We start from the raw sequence: 22709 nt of genomic DNA on the forward strand, positions 1-22709 counted from the left end.
TTTAACAATTTATAAATCGTATTGAGAATGGTTAGTGTTAGTGACCCGTAACTCGCTACTATTGCGTAGCATTATTCGTAGCCAGCGTAGGGATGGCATTCTCTCGCTTTGGCGCGATTTCGCAATATTTTTCCGCTCGGTCGTCACTCGCGCATCGTTATCTGTTAACAACGTAGAAATTTAAGAATCACGTTGTTAGTGTTCGTGGCGAACTGTAAACGCGTGTGTAAGTTGCGTCACGCGAGGAAAACATACAAGTGATGAATGACGGCCAGGAAGTTTTCCGACGTAGAATCGTAAGTGGCATGATTTCTATATGTTCGATAAGTTTCGCAACGATCGTCGGTGAATAAAATGTTTGACAGGTGAAATTTGAAAGTTTGGCCAAGGTGTGGGGGTGGGTCGCGGGCAGTGGGAGCGCGGTGGGCGTGCTCGCGGGGCGGCCGGCGCGCGCGGCGCGGGCGGCGGGCGGAGCGCGAGCACGTGGCGCGCGCTCACGTGGTGGTGCCGGCGCGCTGCTCGCGTCCATCGTGCCGGCCGTATGAATAATTGTGTACGGAGTGAATGAATCGATGCGGCGGCGGCGCGAGAGCGGCGGGGCGGCGGGCGGCGGCGGCCGCTGCGTGGAGGGGTGCGCCGCGGCGCGGCAGTCTCGTGCCGGTAGTCGGTAGTGCAACCGAGCGACTCCGGGAGCCGTCCCCGCCGCGTCGTCGCTCGCTCGTAGTCGTAGTGCGCCCGCCGGCTTGGTCCACGCCGCCGGCGCTCGAGCCCATGGAAACCCAAAATCAGGATGTGGCCCACAGCCCCGCCGAGGTGCCCAACGACCCGGGGTACGTGCACTTCCTAGGATGCACCGGCGCTTCCCTGCGCGTATCCGCATCTAATCACCGAATGTTTGTCTTGCAGGAAGATGTTCGTCGGAGGACTCAGCTGGCAGACTAGTCCAGGTACGCTAGTCGGTCGTCCGCCGCGCTCAGCCCGCGCAACCGACGGAAGTGCATCCGATGCACTCACCGGCGACGGCTAACTATTCGCTTATTACTCGTGAATACGTTCTCTCGTAGCGTGAAAAGAAAAATCCGATAAGTTTTCAGTGATGAAACAAAAGTTAACTTTATAAACACCGGCAAAAGTTTGGTAATCAGCTGATTAGTCGTGTTCCGAACTTGTTGTTATCGGTGAATGGCATGTAGTGCACGTGATTATTTAGGCATAAGATACATGTAGGGATGCGTCTAAAGCCCCATTATCGTGTTATGTACGTGCTGTAATTCAGTTAACATGTCAAGGTGTATCGGCAGTCAGGTGTGCGGTGGCGGCCATGCCGGGTGCGCGCGCAGTTTCCACTGCTCTTCCGTTTTGTCCCACCTCCGAGCTGCAAGCGAGATTCGTACTTAATGTTAAACATTTTCAGTGCCAAATTCTAGTTTAGCGTTCCTTTGCCGGCTTTTACTCTAAACAGTTATCACAACATAACCTCAATCTTAAGTACGTAGAACCCGGTACCGGCTCGTTTACGTGTTCAAAAGATACCTGTGTGGTACAAATAATTGGCAATAAGTAATGTTCTGTATCTGTACTTGTAAATTTATTGAAATACACGTCATAATCTCATTATTGTTTTATTCCAATCCCGTTACGTAAACAATAACAATCAATCGCGGTGCTAGCTTTCCAGTACATAGAAAAACTTTTCAACTTTTGATTGGATCGTAATTAGGTACGTTACATGTCGCGGATCCACATATATTTTATTAGTAATTAGGTAGCATTATCGTATTCGTCAATGGAATGCTCTGTACTAAACGAGACGTGAAATCGTAATAACAGTCATCAATTTTATTGTGCAGCAGAAATTAATTGCACTAGTGCATCTCGTAAAAGGCCGGGTGCGCGTGCGCAATGGATGCGCCGCCCGCGGTATTAGGTCGTGCGCCCACGCCGCACTTTGATCCCCCTATATCTATGCCAACTTTGTTCTTCTCTGGAGTAATCTAGGCCGATGCATCAGCGAGACTCGAGCACTATCCGATCTATTGATCTTCAACCTTTCCGGGAACATGTGTAGCTAGCTAGTCGTGTTTAGAACTCTACTTCTAGAAATAATTTAGTACGATTTTCATGGAAAAGCATATTACGCCTTAAACCTAGTACATTTCCGTAATTTAATTAGTAATAAAGTCTGTCCTCCATTTTATAAACATCCTCAAACAATTTTCTATTAACTTCACTAATGAATAAGTACCACAATAATTTAAGACGACGTTTTCACTAAGATGAGTCTATAAAACTTAGATATCTGCGTCGAAAATTGAATACGAAGTAAACTAAGCGTGCACTTGTTTCTTTGCTTGTGGCCACGCTGCCGGTTTTTTACGGTGCTTAGCCCCTGATGGCTTCTTGCCAAACGCTACTTGAACGTAAATATTCCTTTTATTAAAAAGGTCAACAGCGAAAAAAGAAAAGTTTTCCTAAATATTGCGACTCGTAAACTTGTAAGTTTCTTAACCGCGGGATATTGATTTGAAGTGTAAAATGTGTTCCGAACGCGACATATTTGCCTATGATGTTTGCACCTCAGTTTGACTGCGATGATAAGATAAATTTTGAAATTACTTAGTATCACGACATATTGACCGTTATCGCTATATAAGGCGTGGAGCGCCGGCGACTTAATCACACGCACAAATATTCTTCAATATTCTTAGTGCGTAACATTCTCAGCGTATTATCGAACCAAAAATTCAATCACAACTTATCGATAACGTTGAAAGGAGTATAATAAATCTAGCGAGCTATCGTGAACTAACTCTTCAATCAAATATTATCTGAGGTTTTATTCTTGACAGTAGTATTAAATGCAATAACCATATCTAAAAATACGATAATATTTCAACACTTATGTAGGTACGTACGTACGCGAAAATATTTTATTTGTAGACTATATACACAGAGAATTCAAATTACGATTACTTCTTTTTCTTTACTTAGTGTGTATTTCACAATCTCTAAAGAGTATGATTAAAAATTCTTGTGGCCATTTTAGTTTTTGCCCGCAATTTTTACGAGAAAATATTTTTTATTCTTCGAATTTAAAATACGCGCCCCTTTGTTGCGATATCTGAAATGGTATAAAATGGGGCAAGGTTAGATATTCTAACTTGGTTTGTAAAGGAGAAACTCATTATTTCAACGTCGCGAAGCCGTTCCAACGAGTAGGTAGCCGTACTGCCGTAGACAAAAGGTAGAGCTCCATTATCTGACTCACTTCTCGCGCCTGACATATCATTGACACGTTGACTCGAAGATTACATTGGACAGAGATCTCGGACGTGGATTGCATTCACAGATTAAATGCATTTACACCAAGGACTGTTGAAAAAATCAATAATAGGAATCTCGTTTTATTCAAAGAACTAGATACTCTATGTTTGTTTAAGGCTCGTAAGCATATTATCGCTGTCACAACAGTAATATCTATTTAAAACCTAGCCAAGGCTTTTGTTAAATAAATATAAAATGAGCATAACTAATTGCCTTTATATTACTCTCTAAGGATTTCTATGAAGTATGGTGACCTTGACATAGCTATAGATAAACTTATAGATAGTCCAAAACGGGATATTGTGGCGGGTTTGTCACGGGAAAAGTTTATTCAAATATTCGTATGCTAAGATGGATTTATATTGAACTGCTTGCAGGCTTCCTAGCTTTGTTGAATAGAAAATTAATTTTCTTCCGAACATGGGAGGTCATTGCGTGGTCGGCCAGACCCGACACAATACGGATGAGAACGGGATCGACGTTGAACTCGTTACGGTTATTACCATGACGATTGTTCGCCTCGTTCGCATTCGCGTGCGCGTCGCAACTCTGAAAATTGCTCAACCGTTTTGTTAACTAATTCCCTTGTTTCTTTAACGAGCGACTGATTCGTACCTGATGAGATTTTCGCATCAACTTGCATTTGTTGTCCTGGTAACTTTAATTAATCTCTGGTACAATCTCATTGATACCGATAATTTGAATAGTTTTAATTTCTTCCTTAATACCCTACTGGGACCCCGTGGGACACGTGTCTGCGATGTTCGCTACCAACAGGTCCCTCAGTTTGATTAAATCCATAGTCTACCAAATCTACGAATTACCGGTTCTTAGTAACAGTTATGTTAATTTAGTTACATTTTTGAATTACTTAAATGATCTCATATCTCTTTGATGAATGATAATTAACATCATATTAAAATTTCACCATGATAATTTTATCTGAAGTTTACTTTATTTTTTTTTATCAAGTCCATAGTTACTGTGTAGGCACCACACATCTGGAAGAAGACACTTCAAATTATCATTTAATTTCCCGTCGAGACACGAGCGGACCACTTTTCAGAAGTTGAAAGGGCCACGACTCGATTCCTTCGTCTCTCGCGAGGAATTCACCTTCGACTTCATCTATTATTAATCCAAGGATTTTGCATACGTTGAATAATGCATTGAGTGACTGATGCAGAACGAACGGATTGTCGTTATTTAATGTCCGCTCCAAAGCTCCCTTGATGACATACTAGACGCGGAAACAGGCAAATAAAAAAATATTTCCTCTCCAATATTACTATCAGTACCTTCTACAGTTTGCTCTCGTTGTAAAATTGATTTACAAATATCCGGACCTATTGATTCATTTTGCAATTATTAAACAAATATTTTCTGACGGAATATTCATTTACTTAAGGGTTCGACGAGGCACTCACTCGTGACTGCGTTGTAGGTACCTGCGTATAGAGGTAAAGAGAGCATTTAATTAAATGAAACATTGAAAGTTTTAATTACATATGTAAAATTGAAATGCAGAATATAGAAAACGAAAACGACTATGTACTTTATGTATATGTAAAAACCTGTGAAATGATACAGTGACTAAAAGCAAAAAAACGAAGAGGTCATTTTTAATCTGATGAAAAATTAATTATTCACAAATAATAATATAACTTATAATATAAGGAAATGGTGATAATAGGTAATATAAACTATAATCTAAATACATGATGACATTGTAGCTTAGGAATTCCCAAACGAATTAATCATTAAAATTAATATTACTTAATACCTAACATTATGTCATAATTATAATTTAATAATATATAAACATACAGCATTCACACATGGACGTAGATATTATCGATATTCTAAACTGGTATACAAAAAACCTATAATTTGTCAACATTGGCGCTTAATGAGACTGATAATCAGCATGACAATAGATTTTGAGTAAATATAGCTCTAATACCTACTACGATTTCACGGCTAGTTCATAGATAGGAACTCACTTGTTGTTTCCCTTTATTTATAATACAATTAATTTACATACTTATATATTTAAAAAAACTTAATCTTTAAATAGTTAATTTAAAACGTCAGCGCTAAACCGTGAAATTAATGCTTGAACGTTTTATAAGAAACTTAAGAAATTTGTACTTGAAACTAAATTATTATAATCTTTGGATCAACATTTATCTATTTATCTTTAGTAAAATAAGTAAGTAATTAATTACGTATATATTAAATGATCGAGGCTGCCAGCTAATAATATAATTGAATTCTCTAAACAAGTTGGTGGTTTTCATGGCTCAGCGGTGACTGAACTCATACGAACATGGTACCAGGTTTGATTCCTGACGAAGTAAATATCCAATGCACGGTATAAGTATTCAATCTGTTCAAATTTTGTCTCGATCACAATTTGACAATTTCTAATATGAGTAAGTTGTTAAATGTCGATCTTTCAGTGGCAAATCATTGTATAGGTTGATTACTAATCACGGGCGTATATGAAGTAGGTATTTATATTTCAGTTGTGAGAATAAGTGTTCGTGCCCATTGTTCATAGTGGCCCATGCCACCCAAAATATAAGAAGTTTTCGTGTACCTAGGGCAAAAATTGTAGTAGGTAGAGAGCGCCATGTCGGTAAATAAAAATGTAGTCTTTGATTTGCAGTTGCGAAATAGTTTCTACATGCCTCATTTAGCTGAAAAAGGCAAAAGGAAAAGTGGTCAAAGAGAAAAGAGTACGTAGCGGGTGAGGAGTCGACCGCATTACCGCAAATCTGGGAATAATCCCCTCTTACACAACGTTGAAGCAGTAGTTCAGTAACTGGGGGGCTACTACCATCTCTTAAAGCAATATTATTTTAATCATACATTGAAATTTCGTACCACGACCTCATGAAAGTAAGATTGTTTTTATAATATTACAATAAGCAATTTTTTTATTATGTCGGTCGAAATCATTCATTATTTTTTTGCAATAAATTTAACTTTTTAAGCAAAATATGACAATTTCAGTTGGTTTTATACAATGGATAAGTGAAAAATGAATAAGGGTTTATGTTTGTTCAACTGCGTACGACGGAACACAATTAAGAGCGTGGTGCGAAAGGGATGACAGTAGTTTTTATGTCTCGTTTCCTTTTGGATAAGGAATAGACAAAATACTCATTCTTTTACATCGCTCGGCAGGAATAAAACAATATTATTTTAAGGAGGTTGTGGTACGAAACAAAATAATGTTGAGGCAATATTGATATATTAAATATTTCGTGAACTATGATGGTTTTTAAAAGTTGGTGGTAGACCCTCTGGTCGTAGGGACGGATGCACGTTTCGTTTAGTTAATTCGGTTGCCCACAAATAAATAAGGGAGACCGTGCTGACACGCATTCGGCTACAGAAAAATAACGTAGACGAGTTTTAAAATGTAAATTTAGCTACGGAATTACTTCGATCTACGGGTTACTCGTACATCCGTAACAATGAATTATAAAACTTATTTTCGGGATAAGTTTTAAAAGTCTTTTCCTTGCGTGAAATAATATGAAGATGTAATTAGGTACTCGTATATACTTTGTTTGATTGTTACTACTTTGATGTTACATAGTTAATGAAAACTTCTTTAGACTAGCTATTACTTTGATATCGATATAGTTTTCCATACCGGTATGTAGTTATGTAATTCGTTTACCAATATTATCGATTATGTGCATATTTCTTCTTCATAATAAAACACCTAACGAAGTTGTGGTGTGATTATTGATTAAAAAAAATGTAAAGAATCTGCTTTGAATAAAATATTTTTTAATTTATTTTTATATATTTTATTTAATGTATTACTTTGACAAATCGATATAGTGCCTATCGGTTAAATATAAGCATATTGTGACGAGTCTATTAGCATAACATAAATCATAACCATGAACGTTATTTGTTATCTATTAGAAGTTCAGGGAACTTTAAGTTGGTCATAATCTTGTATAGAAAAAGTTAAAGTCAAATTACGTATCTTCTTCAAACCGTTTATATTAATTAGTGTAATTTGCATGTAGATATAATTAATTTTAATTGTTTTAATTTACATTTTTTTTGTTTCTCATGGATATTTACAGGCAGGGAAAAATTATAATGTATTTTTTGATTTTTTTATTACCAAAAAATAAGTGTTTACTAGTTAGTCATCAAATTACCTAACCGTATTCTATTTACATACGAAGGCATTGTAACTAGTCATTGCAATACAGTATTGTCTGGTATTAATACAACCTTACGTGTCACGATCCCCAGAATTTGGTATCAAGACGGGAATCCATGTTTGCATTGTCAGCTAGAAATATTTCTGTGTAGCTTGCATAACTCCAATCCATACATCCAGACGCACATCTGGGAACGTTCGGTTTAGACGACACACGCCACTGCGTTGTTGTCATTACTCATGTGTCGCGCACACGACTCCACGTTACCGACTATCGTTTCCATAAAACGTCTTAACTCATACAAGATGCATGCATAATGGACCTAAAATTTAAGTCGTAAAGATGATTTCTGTTTTCCTCATATTCCTTACTGCGTTAAGAAATACGATGCAAGGAGCAGTGCATCTTCAAACGACATGCTAATTGACGTCGGCGTGAAGCGAGAGCTTGAACCTAAGGTTATTTTTTTAAATCCTACTGTACCGTAACGTTTGTTCTTTAACTAATAGATACTTCACTGAGCCTCGGGTGCTAAATTGAGAAATTACTAAGTTATTCACCTCACTGTTTGGGATGCTTATCGGCCCACTCAATTATGGTTATTCTAAATCAGAGCGGAGCATCTTTTAAAGTGTGACGCAAGTTTTATCTAATATTTGAATACCCATTCGCGTCATTCATATATGATAATAGTAACAGATAATCTTTTCCGATCAGAATATGTCTCATTCATGCCTACAAAAATGATGTAATATTGCGGATTATTATGAAAGATTAGGTACATTGGTTTGTCGTATTTGCCATTATGATGCCAGTAGGTATGTGTTTCAGAACAAAGTCATTTTAAACTAGTATTTGCAGAGCATTAGATATCTGAGAATACCTGTCGTAAATGAATAGATTTCTCACGCCCATTAGCTATTTCTAACAGTTTCTATTATAAACTTAGTTAACTATTTACCTAAGTAGGTACAATACTAATTATCTAAATATTTTTTTAGGTAGGTCTGTTACTTAATTATTTATTCGGTAGATTCACTGGAATATTAAAACGCGTTATTAACCTTTCTAAGTACTTATGTGTTTTCATTATTTTTACTACTTTTCCTTTAATTCAACTTCACCTTCAATATTTAGGTAAAATGCACATAAAATCAGATAATCTGTCCTCTTGTTATTACGGAATCACACGACACAGTAGATACCTACAACTTAACTTCGACTTTACTATCTTCTCTTGTATTTTACATAATTTAGACTACAAAGGAGAAAACTAACTCTCGACTACCATAATAAATATTTATTACACGGACGTTATTATAAAATCGTTTTAAGTCATACAGCCAGGTCTAGAGTTCAGAAGCAAGAGAAAATCGCTTTAAAATAATATCTTTATTAAACACTCCGCGTGAGATTCTTAGCCAGTCATGAACGTTTAAATAGCGTACTTGAAAAGCCTCTGCATACCAGATTAATGTTCGTTTAATAAAAGGTAAGAAATAGAAACATAAAGAAAATATGTTTTTGCCTCAACCAGCTTTGTGGATTCCCGTATTGGAATCTGGAACTTTTATTTACTGAATATTGTTGAAAGTCAAACTATCTTCTACTCCAAGTAAGGTTCTTATAATTGTAGAGGTCATGTTATAGATAAATGATATTTTTGAATTGAAATAATTACGTCGATTTATTTACTACTTTTTTCATGCATAGTTAAATATAATATAAGTTCTAACATTATAGTTTGATATAAGAAGCCAATTAATACCAATTTACCATATATTCGTACATTTAATTTCATCATCAGATAATAAACACTATATAAACATCGAATTTCTAAAATTAAGCACATAGTTACTTATTCTATATTAGGGTGCCACAAAAACACCATTAATTTTCTATCTAATTAACTTAAATTATGGACACAATGTTTATGTACCTACATATAATTAGGTGCAAATTATACATCCATGAATATAATTGTTAATTATAACGGTTTATAATTACACACTATTGAATATAATTTTAATATGTTACCAAAATTCTTTTAGGCTAAACGCCATTTTTTCATTTTATCTACCGTTAAGTATTCATAGATATAACTTATAAAGTCTTGCAAATTGCTTGAAATACGATAGGTATCTGTTGTTAAATATTTATCTGAAGACTGTTAAAGTCAAGACGCTCTTACATTCAGTCTCAAACTAGGATTTCCTATATCAAGGGTACCATGGACAACCAAACACCCAGATCCAGATTGTATATTTACTCGTATCTCAATTCATCATTTAGGTATATTTGATAAATGGTTGTTATTAAGTTTAAGATATTTGTTAACATTCGCGATCAATAGGTATATATTTAGATCTATATTATGACAACAAGATGCATTTGATGTTTATAGAAAATATCGATCACTTTGATTTCCAGGATGAAATATCAGCGAATAAAAAAGTAATAAAAACATTTCGTTAATTTTGTTATGTCAAGTACTTTAATAAGTAAATACTAATTATTGTTTGTAAGTACCTACATAATATGCTAACAAGTTAGTAACTACGTCATTACTTTTAGTTTGAAATGATGCAGCCGTTTGGCCTTGTTCATGTACCAAGCTCCTCAATTCTTTAGCATAAAATATTGACAAAAAGAAATTGCAAAAATCTAGTCGCATTGTTTTGTCTGGTCAGGTCTTAGCCCGTCTTAGTTAACAGCTAGGAATGCGAAACAATATATTATTGTCTTCAATGACCTTACTTTTTAAGATGACAGAATAAACCCGTTAATCATGAGTAGGCGCTGAAAGCTTTACACAATACTAAATATTAGGTTTATTTCGCGATATTTTACTGCCATGTAGTAAAGCCACAGTAGAAAAACACGATCCAAATCGTGGAGGATTATAGAAATAAAAATGTGCTCCAATTTTCATTTGTTTTTCATCCAAAAATAATTCTCTATCTAAACGCAATATTTTTGAGAACACATCTGGTCGCCCCTCCATATTTTATTTATGAATCTCGGCTCTATCATTCTTTGACCTTGATTGAGAATCAGGCTAGCTGATATCGCTCTGATCGGATTTACATTTAGAAATATTCTTAGGGACTTAATATTACCATTGAGTTTTTATCCTTTGTAGGGTCACGCTTTAATGGCGGTCTCAATTGATTCATTGGTAAATGTAATTTATATCTATTTTAACGCATTATAAATTGAGTTACGGAAGCAATATTCTGCATTTTTGTGTTAAATTGCTGTTAATTTTACGAAGTCACAAGACAGATACTTATTGATATGTGAATCTAGCGCGAAAGTACCGTAATAGATGAAAAACAGAGTTGATTTGTGTCACGCGGGTCGTTATTTTGCTATCACATATTTTATATGTCAAATATTATATTTAAACTTATCCCTTATTAGAAATTAGTTCTTTGATAGGCTTTAAACTTATTCATCATAGCTATCTCGTGCCTGCTAATAATGATATTCTAATGGATTTTTATGCCCACAACTCTGGACGACTAGATCAATTCAAGAGTTCTGTTTTAATTTACGTACGAATTAAAATTATTTATCACTTGTTTTAACGGCGAAGAAAAATATCGTGAGAAAACCTACATACATATTATTAATGACGTAAAATGAAAGGAAATAAAATATTTTATTGCTCAATTATGTTAATGACAATCCTTTTCGGAATAGCAATATTTATTTGTACACGATTTTAGGTATGCGTAGGGTTATTTCTCGATACCAATTTATGGTGCAGGTATAGTACGAAAGTAGGTAAGAACCTACTTACCGCTACTACCATCCTATCTCTTGCAAAACGGTGGTAGAATTTGAATTAAGAATAACGGCTAAAAAATTATAACACCATACTCATTTTGAAGACTACAACTGGTTACACATTTATGTAGTTGGATATAGGTAGGTACGCATTTTTAGTACCTACTCTATTTTTAGTAAGATTATGTGATCATTCTTCGTACACTGGGAGGCAGGCTGTAGAGAACTCTAGAACTCTGTAGAGTCCTCTATAGACCTACCTACTGAAAGTTATAGGAAAATTATTTTATTTTCAAAATTTTGTCATGTGTAGATGAGTTTCACATGGCTCATTGTATCTAGTAGTTGTTGCGATCAGGAGCGCCTGGTTTCCGTATCGTGCAATATTAATTAAAAATTCATTGAGTTCGATGCAGGCGAAAGTAATTATCTCGGTAATCAAGCGACGCGTTTTCATTAACACGAGTATAAAGGGTTAAAAATCTATATATTTACATAATATTACTTGTTATTTACTTTACCTATATAGCTAGCATTGTTTATAAGGTAGAATGTGCTGTCCGTTCCACAATAAACACTCTCGGAATTTGAATAATAAATTAACACGTCGTCTAATGTGATGAATGTGAGTAATATAATTAGTAGATTACCTACATTTATTTTTCGATCGTTTATTTTAATGATTCTACGTACACGGTAAATTAAATTAGAGGTACAATTGAATGTGACCTTTTATTGACATCACAAATAACTAATTGTAGATAAAGTTAAGAATATTTTCATAACGTACTCAACGTTATGAAAATATTCGTAACTTTACGACGCTGATAAATGTTATCTTAGAACGTAAAATAAAGGGAAACTAAACAATAATAATTTGATTTTAAAGGGCTTATAGTTTTTAGCGATAGTGACGCGAGATTTATTGTTTTGAAGAAGTAAAGTATGACAAATGTTAAATATGATTTCTTAAATATTGAGTATATTTTTTGGATTTATAGCGAAATAAAATATTCACCGGAAGCAATTGAGTTAGACAATTAAATTTAAATGTGATTCTTGGCGACCATTGAGTAGGTATATTTGTAGAGTTCATCCGCTTCTGTCATTGTAGTACAAACCAAAATTTATTCAGAAAATTAATGACGATCATCATTCAGAAAGAATTATTGAGCAATTGTTTTTCTGACACAATGCCATTATTTTTACTGAGAAAGTTGCTAATGACTCGAGCAAGTCAGTATCTAGATAGCACTAGGTTTTAATTAAATATAATCCAACGGTTGTTTACATACAAACCATTCATACACTCATCTTACAACTCTATACCAGATACAAGGAAAGCCGGTTGCAGTACTTACACTTGAAAGCCGCAGGATGAAGTAAGAATAGATGCTTTAAACTAGTTTTTACTGGAGTAGGTCAATAGTCCAGTAAACTCTGACATAACCTTGTAAGAGTTACGACCGTTTCAGGCTACTGAAAGTTTCAAATCTATTGATCTAAAAAAAGAAATTCTACTAAAAGATATCTGCACAAAACAAAAAGTTACGAAACTGTCAGTCAAGCGAGTATTGCAATTTCTATCGCAATCAAAATCTGACAAGAAAAATCTGTGTTACTTGTTTGGTAACAACTCAACTTTATAAAGAATGATTGAAGATTGAGCTTTATTTAGGGGACAGTGTTATTAAATTCCTTTCAAAGATGTCTTTGACAAATATATTATGAAACTTTCAACATTTGCTTAGCGGAGAAATAGATCAAACTTCAACTTTTTATTACAAATTTCTTCACTTTTTCGAAATCTGGTCACACATTGTAGCAAAACTAGCATTGTTATGGTCTTTCAGTTATTATTCATTGAACAGTAGATCGCGTATTTGAATACATCAAAATACGTAAATTATTGCTTTTTCTACAATTACCTTTTATCTTTTATTTAAGCTGGTTTTAAACAACTGTATAACATTAGGTAATTTGTACACTTTCTGCGCAATAATGCAGCTCGTCTCTACATATCATAAAATTCTATCCAACATCTATCTTTATAGATAATCTCTTAAGGGATAAAATTCTACTACAAAACAAATTTTATTAGGGGCTCGGCTGTTCAATTTTATTACAGCTTCCTGATTTAATGGAAAGTTTTTGGCAGAATGCCAATACATGTGTCTCGATGTCATGATAAGATCACGAACGTAGCGGCACAAACACGTTTACTCAATCCGAATGTGACGCGAATTAACTTGTAACTCGTAAAACCATTAGCGAATGCTTTTCAATTCGGAGTGATGTCTCCTAATTGATGTGCGAAATACAGTCCGATTTATTCGCTACACGTTACTGGTTTTAAATGATACTGAAGCGGTGTGTTATTTGAAATTTTAATGAAATTCCTGTGTACAAATCATAACATTGCGTTTTTGAAGTAAATATTGTAAGTGACACGATATTTACTGGTATTTAGGGTAATAAACTAGGTGCATGATTTTTAAAGAAATGTAATTTAAAAAAACTGCCTGTCTCTGGTCTACGTTAGGATAGGTTAGGGAAACTGGCTTATTTACATATTGCTATAATTTATGACTTACCTCTCTCAAAGAAGGTTCAATTTAAAGAGTTTGGCTTTTGGATTAACATGCGTATTAAATATCATTAATTAAGTTTTTACTTTAACGGAAAAGAAAAACCGATTGGCTTATATGCCGATTGCCGATACCAATTATTTACTAGTTAAAGAACAGAAATTACTGTGACTTTCGCAACTGAATAGTTTTAATAATTAACACCTTTTTATACGTTTATACCGTTAATAAAGGGTATAGCAAATTACAATACATATAATACATAATAATATTGAGTACTTGTAGTATTGTATACAAACACTTAACTCGAGTGGGCGCCTTGTACCTGCATTAATGTACACTTTGCTTCCACTGATTGACAAGATCGACTACCTAAGTGTTTGTTTCAACATAGTGTAAATGTTGGAAACCGAAAGTATTTAGTGTCTCTATGTCCGGTTTTTAACAGAATAACTACTTCGTATCGTTATCGTATGAGAATTAATAATCACAAGATACGAAGGAATCTCTAATATTGTTTATTAAGTATTAAAAATATTAACAGGTATTAATATTTTTAACAAAACGGGAGAATAGGTACATGTAATTTTAAAAATGTCCTTTAAAACACCGTACATTCAAAACGTACCTTATACTAGCCCATTTGTGTATCTACACACAATAATCTTATTTTACAGGATGTACAGCTACTCAAATATAAAAGGAATGTAAAAAGGGAAGAGGTGACGGAAACGGTCATAATACTAGACTGCTATTTATAACAAGTTTTCTCCCGTGTCACCGCCCGCACTTCCCGTGTGCCGAATGCTATAGTTTTTGAGATAACCTTTTATTAAGTCAAATCAGTCATCAATATTAGCCTGTAAAACAGGCCAACTGACATTGTACAAGATACTTGAATTTTATTTATTTGTATAATGGTGTTTATGAACCTTAATGTGTTAAGACGTGTGTCGCCGTTCGGAAGCCATAGTAATCTAATGCTGTAGAGTAGTCAATAACAGACACAAACGGTGACGCTTAATAACTTACTTAAAGGGTATTTTTAAAGTTCCATGGAAATCGTAATACGATAACGTACACGAGATTCTTGCATCATTATTGCCAGTAAGAAGCGTCTCCTAGACACATTTACCCATCGTTACTTGTAATTGGACTCGCTACCGTCCGTTCTGATAACTGGGAGCTCAATTTAAAGTTATTAGGTAACTGGAGCATGAGATAGAACGTATGTTTACTATTCTAATGTTTGGTGACATATGCGTAGGCGCGAGTAGATATTTTGTGAAATGATGAAATTAACATTAAAAAGAAGTGACTCCCGATTGCACGGAAACGTCGCGTGCGCATGATCTCAATGCCTTGCGAAATATAAGCGGTTGTGGCGGTTTAAAAATGCATTAGTATAATCGTTGGGTACAAAGCATTACCTATTTCTGTCGTGCGTGAATGACAGCTAGCGAGTTGCTGAGCAGAGTCGATTGCACAGGCGACCTTTACGCTGCGCACACGCATCGCATCGCATCGCTGGTCTGTGATAGCCCGATGCACTAATCCACTTAGACATTGATATCGACGTGGAGTAGGTGAAGTGTCACGTCATTGAACTTCGTTACGCAATCGATCTTAATGGTCTTAGTTCCTAGATAACGAGGCATATTATAGCAAATACATTTTATTGGCCACGTCTTAATGCACTCATTCCAAATGGTGTTACATATAATTCCGCTGGCGTTGACACACATCACTCGCCGCAAATAGCAACAGTTAATAACTTTATTGTTTGAAATCTTTTCTGATCTCTCTTTGCCTCGTTGGCACTTGTATGCGGACGTATGCAAACTAAATAAACAAAAAGTTGAGTCCATTCACACGGCGCTGACATTTCTACGCCATCTTTCGTGTCATCTCTAGTCGATTCTAGATTCACTGTCTATTGCATTCATTATTTATCTGTCCGTTTGTGTGTCACCGCTGGGCATTTCCGTTCAGAAAAGTTTAGGTTAGGTTACCAAGTGTGAATTAGTAGAGTTAACAAACTTCAAGGAATATTGTGTATTATACATTTTTTTTCAATCTTGAATCATAAGTAAATTCATTGATAAATCAAGAAAAATAAGCAATAAAGATATCAGAAGAATGTTGGACTTAAACTCGGTCTTCCGAAATGGTAGTCAAGATTAGTTATATCTACGACCGACCTTTTAACATAAAATATCTTAAATCTGAGTTAAATTTCATTTTACTCCGATCAATTAAACAATGTACAATATACATTATATTTTACAGGTTGTTCTCAGTTCTATATTACAAATAATTAAGTTATACATAGATTCGCAAACTCTACTGAATTTACTAAATATCTTGCATTTAATAACAAATTCATGATTAATAAAAATATATCGCAGTGATAGCCTAGTGGTTAAGAAACGCGGCCTCTCGATCGAGGGGTCCGAGGTTCAAATCCCAGGCACGCACCTCTGATTTTCAAATTTATGTGCGTATTAGAAATTAATTATCACTTGCTTAAACGGTGAAGGAAAACATCGTGAGGAAACCTGCATACCTGAGAGATTTATAAAAAATCTTAAAGGTATGTGAAGTCTACCAATACGCACTTGGCCAGCGCGGTGGACTATGGCCTAATCCTTCTCATTCTGAGAGGAGACCCGTGCCCAGCAGTGGGACAGTAATGGGTTGATGATGAAAAATATATCGTATTTTTTTCCCAACCTTCTATTGTTTGCTCTATAAAATGTGTGAAAAAGATTCCAAAAAGCGTAATCCATTCTGGAAATTTTATAAAAGGTATAAGAATATTACGATATCGCATAGAATAATTTATGAGCCGTTTTCATTTCAAGTGCTGAACGATGGAGCCAATAAATATTAAATTCTAGAATTTTTATCACCTATTTATCCATGTCTGGATGATTTGGAGGCTAGGAATACTGTATATAATGTATTATATTATCTTACACTTCTTATAAAGGAAGTACATTGAATAAAAATAATTTCTTCGTTTTATTATATAAGAGTAAAACCAAGTGAGAGTAATGTTAATGAATATTAACTAAACATATTTTTATGCATTCAAAATAATTAGAATACAGTATAAACTCGTTTTCTAAGTTACTTTATCTCAGATACTATTGCCGATAGAAATGAAAGAAAACATCTTAAGCTAAATCAATAAACGTATGTATCTATGATACTTATTTCTTACTAAAGTTATATGTCTTTAACATCATCGTTAACCATTACTGTCCCGCTGTTGGGTACGGGCCTCCTCTCAGAGTGACATTGGTTAGGCATTAGATCCATGTGGGCCAAGTGCAAATTGGCCACTTAATATAAGACAAATTACTTATTTCTTAGTCGCTTCTAATAAAAACATTTACTATCCCGTTATTTGTAAGGAATTAGCGTACTGAAAGACAGAGTGGGTTATATAATACTTAATATTATATTACGACAGTTTGCACGGCCTTTGCAACGACTATATTTCAAGGCAAACTACAAAGCTAAATGTACATCGTATTGTTACTATAATTAAAGTGTGAAGAGAGTCGAACTACTTCAAAAATAGCTGTTTGTATGACACCGTAAATCTCGGTTATGACGAAAGTTTGCACGTATATCGTTAGCCCATGCACGACTTAATGGTACGTTGAATTTTAGTGCGATATATTACCACGTAATCGATATTGTGCGTGTGATATGACCTTGTGGTGCCCAGTATCCTGGGACTTTCATGGGTCGCCTCTGAAGGCGTCACCGCCACCCCGGTTTCTGTCTAATTACAGCAGTGTTGTTATGGTCTATTTCGAAAAGGTTGGCTGTGGAAAGCTTTGCACTTATCTGATATATCTTTAAGTATATAAATGATTTTCAGCTATTCATCAGGGATGTCGATAGTGTATAAATATTGTATATTACATATATTGTTTTAGGATGCTCTTTTCTAGTCTTTCATAGTATGATTGAAATAAACAAATATTGCTTGGTGTGTGTACTAACCTTAAATAAGATTTATATATGAAAAATATGCTGGAATATCTCATAAACTAGTGCTCTCTTTACTATAGGATAGCTACTGCTGTTTGAAAGCAAATCACCATCAGACTTTAATGTTTCCGTAGCCGAATAATATGGTAAGGTTCATCTATTAAGAATCCATTACATTTGTAGAGGCTCAAATTTTATGATTTCTTTGCAATATTATCAGCTCACTGAAATATTAATATTTCTGAGGATCAGTCAACCTATTTGAGTGGAAAATTCATGGAAATTATACGTATGAAATTTCATATGTATCAGGCGCCGTTCATCAGTTTCAGTTTTCGTAATTAATCTGTTTTCTATTTGTGTTGTTTGATCATTTTGGAGTGCTAGAAGACTGTGTAGTTAGAATAAGCTAGAGATGTTTTAATAGGTAGTATATAGTAAACAAGTTATTTCACACATACTCATAATGATATGAGGATAACGTTGGATGTACATGTTGGGATATAGAATATATTGGTCTAAACCTTTTGATAATTCCTAACGTATATTTGTTCCTTGCAAAACGAACGTACAAAACTTACCGATATATTTAGCTGTCAAATAGTAATGGACTTACAGCATCGGTCGAACTAGTAACAACTTTGGAAAAAAGTTTCTGGAGTGGCGACTACGTATCGGCAAAAGGGTTTAGGTCTCTCGAAGTTCATGTGAATAAAACAACTATACGGGACTTGTACTTCATAAAGATGAATGATAGACGTTTTAGTAAACATGTAGGTAATAAACATGACACCAAAAAATAATAGTCTAGAAAAGTGATGAGCGCTGAACTGAAATATTGACAATCTGTCAGCACTTACCACACTTTGCAAAGTAGAAATGTCATTCACAGCCACTTGTTACCAAGAGATTATCTAATTGGCAGGTCAAGAACTTGCGAGCTGTATATAATTCATTGTCATGCATTTGGTGAGAGCAATTTTTCGGTTAACTTCCATTAGGATACTGGATTAGACGAGTTTGCAAATAGTTCTTCAAGTAAAAAATGACTTGCTGCGGCTGAAATTAGGTATATGCGGAGACTATCTTAGTTGTAGAAAGTGGTGAAGCACGTTTAATTTCTCACAAGGATATAGGACTAATGCGCTCAAATAATATCTCATAATAATTATGCCATAATTGATTAATAAAAACATCAATAATTAGTAAATAATTGCTAAATTGCTTTGTGATTCGTTTTATTATGATTGTAGGGCTGATATTTGTTCGTTACTTAGATGTTTCAATCAAGATTGTTTAGTGCTTAGAGGATTGTTTAAGTCTTTTAAGTATTTTTGAAAATTGTATCTTGCACAGTAACGTTAATTATAGGAACAATTACAACATAAGACTCTGTACGTATTGCAATCTCTATATGTTTTTGATAAAAAGGCTTTAGCTTAGTTATTTTTGGCAATTATTACTGGTTATTAAATCAAATGATAGCATATTGTAATGCAATTATTGTAAATTGTGCGTCGGTTTGGTAAACTTACCTGTTAGATATATCGTTATTATTTTATGTAGGATTGGAATGTGGCTTTATGTAAATTATTGATTTAAGTATCATTAAATATAATATTGAATTGGCATAACCAATATATTATTTTTAAGCTGAAGATTTGTCTTATTCAAAATATTTACTAGTAATATTCGTAAATTGAACTTTACGGAATATTACATCAAAGTAATTTTTGAAATATGTCCATAATTTTATATCCGAATATGAGGGGTTGTTTTTCTAACGTACCTATGTCCCATTCTTAAACCCTGCAGCCCAAAAGCCTGACGGACTTTAACTCATGAACCGTCTTCGACTTCGTCTAAATTGTAAGAGAGACACGCTATATTTTTAAACAATCGTTTTTTTGTTTTTATAGTAATAAAAGTATAGGTACATCGATACGTTTAAATTACTACCTACATGCTGTGTACGTACTATTATACACATCTAAAACACTATGACCTTACAAATTGCAACAATTGATATTAAACAAAAGCGTTCCTCGCTAGCTAAACATAAACACACATTTCAATATTGATGCTTATTTATCGGAAACTTACACTGGAAGTGTGCTGTAATGGAATTAATACCAGTATGTAATTAAAATTAAAGGTCCGTCTGTAATTCCAAAACTGAAAGTCTCAAAGAGAATATAGCAAAGCAAAGTAATAAAAAATGACATCGTCAAGCAATGTTCTCCTGCTGGTCTTCTTACAAAGTCATAGGATTTTAGACCACCATGCTGGCCAAGTGCGAATTGGTTTTTCTAAAAAACTCTCAGGCATGTAGTTTTCTTTACGATGTTTTCCATCACCGTTATAGCGTGTGGTAATTCATTTATAATAGCACATAACTTCGAAAAATCAGAGGAGGAGGAGAGACCTTGGATTCGAACCTCAGACTCCCCGGCTTAGATGAAGAGACGAAAAGGTGTAACTAACATAAATTAAAACCTAAATCCAACATAAAGTACCTACTAACACCTTGTGTGTAATAAATCAATACATCATCGCAATAACAGTGTAATTAAATCTTATTTCGTAGGTATATAATCAAATTAATTAATCTTTACGCGTTGCACGCCGATATTCAGAAACTTATTACAGGGATAAATGATTAAATATTAACATAATCTGCAAATAAGCGGGTCATCAACCAGGCACCGAGTTTAAATTTTAATTAAATACAAATAAATAGCGAAAATAATTTTAAACGAACTACGTAAAGACTATACATATTTATGTATTATCTTATATATAAAATTCTCGTGTCACAATGTTAGTTACCGTACTTCTCCGAAACGGCTTTACCGATTTTTTTATTTAAATGGCAACACAACGTTTGCCTGGTAAGATATAGAACTTTAGTAGATACCTGATATGGGTTCGATTTCAACTCTTTTAATAAAATCTGAAGCATTCGAGTAAATACTTCATATTTGCTTATTGTTTAATTAATTCCGTAGAAATATCTTATGGATATAAAGTAAACAAAGACGTAATAGGAGCAGGCAGCTTTATACAGAAGAGACCATCGATATACTACTAATAAAGACGGAAGAGACTAATACATTGAGTTTGGAGTTGTTATAAAAATAACGTCTTAATGAAGTTAAATACCTAATAATCAAATCTGCAATTTTTTTATTATTTTAAGTAAGTGTCTCAGACCTATTTAGGGTTTTTATGTTGGTAATGCCGTAGACACACACATAGGTATTTATGAAAACTATTGTCTTTTAATCAAACTCGAAATTAAAATTAATTGATTACAACCCGACCAGTCATCGAACCTAAGACTACGCAGGAACCAATATTATTTTAACCGTTGTGTCACTTAGGTTGCTTTATGTGTATGTAAAATACAATCTCGATATAACACCTCGTTGTTCCAACTATCTTGTTGTGATAGTTAACAACACCGGGAAACTTCTTACAAATGACTACGTATCGTATAATAAACAAACAATAATCCAGTTCTGCAAAGGTAATAAATGTGGAAGTGATACAAAGCATGCAGGTAAACATTTCATGCGGGTTTATCTATACGTCTATTTGAGCTAGTAACGACCTATCGGTGGAAATATATCGCGAACGCACCGAGTACTGTAACTAATTTCCAAATAGATCAGTATTTAGCATTGAAGTTATTAAATTGCTAAAGAGATCAAATAGAGACTGTACAGTGGTATTGTTAAGATATTCTTACAAAAAATTACATTTTGGTACATTGACGCCGTCTCGGATTAATTGCCGTTTGACATAGGTATATTTCAGAGCGACTTATTACCAATTGGTAATAGTACATATAGCTGAATGTCTTTGTTAATTATTATTGAGGAGTTTTAAATTAAAAAATACGATTTTTAATTAACATTATTACTATAATGTTTTCAACTACGCACTACTACCCTGCATTGAAATTACTTCTGTTGTGAGTGCTCTGGATTCATAAAAAAACGAATCCATATTCGATTATAAACATTTAATAATTAATCATCAGATAAGGTCGTAATGCCTATATAGTTGAATAATTATAAACTTTTACAATACAAACCATGCGTTTAATTTTCAACGTTAAAATTCGGATATCGTCTATTTCATTCATTCGTATAGATATACCTACTGAATAGACTAGAAGTGCCCTATCGTAGCGGAATGATATAAATCGCAAACGCAGCGCGCACTAACAGCTAGTTTCCAATGAATGGGTCAGTAATCATCTGCATTTGAGGCCATTATCTCAATTGGCGAGCGCTCAATGAGCGACCTCCACCGCCGGACACCGCACCCGCTCGACTTACTACAATGACTGTTTGTTTGCTTTTCAATGTGCTTTTTACGGAGCCAACTATACTATAGTGTATAGTAGTTTACGCTGTCGACTGTCCCTAATGGATTGCAGTGCTTTATACTCGTATAAGATGCTTTCAGTAAATGGTCATGTTGCATCCGCAGAAAGTACATATGTAAAAATGTACGAATAAAAAAAAAACTATTTTTTCAAGACTTACAAGATAATATGGCAATCATATATCGTATTAAACAAATTATATACACGTTGTCGTTTTATATAGTGATTATTTGTAATTGAAGATTAAGATTTAGATGTCTTCAAAACTATAACACAACTATAACACAAATAAGTAAAACCAAACTTTATCGAAAGAATTGCTATTGCATGTGTGTAAAAATTTATAATACCATACCTGAAGAATTTAAAGATCTACCTTTTGTAATATTTAGGAAAAAAATG

At 34.4% G+C, this 22709-nt stretch overlaps 1 protein-coding gene across 5 annotated transcripts in view; it reads left to right on the plus strand.

Moving 5' to 3' along the window:
- Window positions 1-439: 439 nt before the first annotated feature.
- The window catches only part of Rbp6 (RNA-binding protein 6), a 635951-nt gene continuing 613681 nt past the window's right edge, over window positions 440-22709 (plus strand). For 2 of the 5 annotated variants that reach the window (XM_073088079.1, XM_073088081.1), the window contains exons 1-2: window positions 449-830; window positions 907-947. In XM_073088079.1, coding sequence (XP_072944180.1) covers window positions 565-830; window positions 907-947 — 307 coding nt within the window. In that variant the 5' untranslated portion in view covers window positions 449-564. Of the gene's footprint in view, window positions 831-906; window positions 948-22709 lie in introns of all 5 variants that reach the window. The other 3 variants (XM_073088080.1, XM_073088082.1, XM_073088083.1) reach the window with 3 other exon arrangements.

The sequence above is a fragment of the Epargyreus clarus genome, unplaced genomic scaffold, assembly GCF_041222505.1.
Source record: "Epargyreus clarus isolate Ecla_fem2 unplaced genomic scaffold, WU_Ecla_fem_2.2 ptg000026l, whole genome shotgun sequence".
Classification (NCBI taxonomy): Eukaryota; Metazoa; Arthropoda; class Insecta; order Lepidoptera; family Hesperiidae; genus Epargyreus; species Epargyreus clarus.